The sequence below is a fragment of the Prunus persica genome, chromosome G8 (assembly GCF_000346465.2).
Source record: "Prunus persica cultivar Lovell chromosome G8, Prunus_persica_NCBIv2, whole genome shotgun sequence".
NCBI lineage: Eukaryota > Viridiplantae > Streptophyta > Magnoliopsida > Rosales > Rosaceae > Prunus > Prunus persica.
The window spans coordinates 4,440,200-4,442,453 of record NC_034016.1 but is presented as its reverse complement, the minus strand read 5'-3'; the positions used below and the strand labels follow the sequence as shown (position 1 = coordinate 4,442,453).

The 2,254-nt window shown below is 47.2% G+C and overlaps 1 protein-coding gene across 1 annotated transcript; it reads left to right on the top strand.

Moving 5' to 3' along the window:
• On the top strand, positions 834–1,352 carry LOC18768720 (uncharacterized protein At4g02000). The gene has a single exon (XM_007199275.2). It carries the CDS (start codon positions 834–836, stop codon positions 1,350–1,352), a length of 519 nt encoding a protein of 172 aa, XP_007199337.2.

Here is a 2,254-nt window from a genome sequence, read left to right as displayed (position 1 = left end):
CGTTGAAACTATTTTTGAAACACATCTTTTGCCTTAATTTCTCAAGTCTGCTGCATTTCATCTTAGTCTCCATCAAGAACACAGCAGTGGGTCTGTACGACCCTAACAGAAAATTGCTTAAGGGATTAAAAAGCCGACCAAGTTCTCCCTCTCCGTTGTGAGAGTTCCCTCACCGTTTCGCATTGGTCATTCCCCTCTAAGCTCAGTCTTAGCTTCCTGATCCCAAATCTCATTACTTCCTGACAACCCACAACCACCACCAAAAATCTATCCTGAAAATATCCTTCAAATCACAACCCATAGCACTCCGGCTTAAAAGGACACTTTTTACTAACCTCAAACCTCCCTGACAAAGTTAGCTTCAATATCTCCGTTCAGTTATTGCAAATCTTTCATGAGACGGAAGATGGAGATCCAACTACCTACGACCCGGTGTATTTACTCTTCCCCCTTTAAGAAAACCATTCATGGCTCATTAATCCACCGACCTACCAGATATACACCACCTTCAACTACCAATTAATTACAGCTTCCCTATTATTTTCGGGACTGATTTTACACATTTTCAAAACCATAAGCCACCTTGACGCGGTAAAAGCTGTGGAATACCTAGCTCAACCCATCACCTACTTGCAAACAAATCGCGACCTCACAAGAGTAAGCACTCAGGAGTACAAAGGCACTATGACACAACAAAGTACCGAAGAAATTACCATACAGCTTGAGGAATCTCTGGGCATCTGCACATTGGAGTCTGGGCCAAGGCTTCTTGAAGCTGTAATTGCAGACAAGATGCCCAACCATGGAGCCATAAAGAATATTCTAAAGGCTCCATGGAAGAGTTTGGGGAAGCCAAAATTTCCCGGGTTAGAGACAATATCTTTGCCATAACGGTGCAAGATGAGAGTATGGCAGAGAAGATCCTCGAAAGGGGACCATGGTCTGTCATGAGAAATTGCTTCTCGGTGAAGAGGTGGCCTGGTCAGCTAGCGATTAAGGAGACTGACACAGAAATGGTGCCGTTCTGGGTACAAGCCCGAGGCATACCACTGAATCTCTACATGAAGGAAAATGCTGAGAAGATAGGGGGGAAAATAGGGAAGTTGCTGGAATACGAAAACCCCAACATGACAAGGGGATTTGTGAGAATAAGGGTACAAATAAACACAACTAAACCGCTTCCCCCTGGGTTCTGGCTCACAAGACGTGATGGATCGGAATCTTGGGTTGAGGTCCAGTACGAGAGACTCTCGGATTTCTGCTATAACTGTGGGTGGATAGGTCATTGCAATACCGAGTGCTCCTACGAGAGACAGGAATCAGGAGCCGCTGGGTATGGTGTGTGGACGTGAGCGAAAGTCATCAGAGAACCATCTGACCGTCCGAAACCAAGCTGTGCACATCAGGGAGAGTGGCGAACGGCAGCGTCTCTGAATCTACGGAGGCTAGCAGGAAGGAAAAGCGTGCAAAACACTCGTGAGGTGAGAGTGGACCTTATACCTGACACATCTGTCGCAAGCTCTCCTCCTAAACATGGGAGCCAACGGTTCTTTCCTGGCAAATCGGATAACGAGGCCCTGACGAACTTAATGTGCTCCTGAAAGGGGGATTATTTTAGAAGAAATCAACGTGCCAACTAGGTGGATTTGCCCAGGGGGCAGAGTGGAGCCCAGCTCTGAAGCAAAAAGATTCAAACTCCTAAAGGCCCAAATTAGCAATGGAGCCTCCTTTGTGACTGAGTGGACTAGACCAGGCCCAAACACAAGAAGAGAGGTAGTATATCTTGAGCCATATGGACATCCCGCCCAGTTGGAACCAACTTTTGCAAATCCATTTGGCTACATTCCTAGGCCACCATCCACAACAGATGTGAGCCAGGTACAAGACTTGGTTAACCGTACGGGGCTAAAGAGAAGAGTGGAGGGAGATTCCAGTCTTTCCCTAATATCCCCAGAAAAAAAGATAAAGATACGTCGGGGGGGGGGAGGCCTCGTCATCTCCAAGAGGAAGAAGGGGGAAAGGGCATGGTTCAGGAGGGCGCAAGAGATACAGGGCCCAAAAGGGTGAGCTTTTCTCAGAAGAGAACTTGTTGGAGGTTAAAATCAGAGGCAACAAATTGGAGGAACACTCAATCACCAACAACAACCGAGATGGGAGATCGCTCCCAAGGTGGTGGCGACTGGCCTCAAACAGCCGCACGGGAGTCATGATTTACCTCTTATATGGAACTGTCAAGGATTGGGGTCGACTCTGA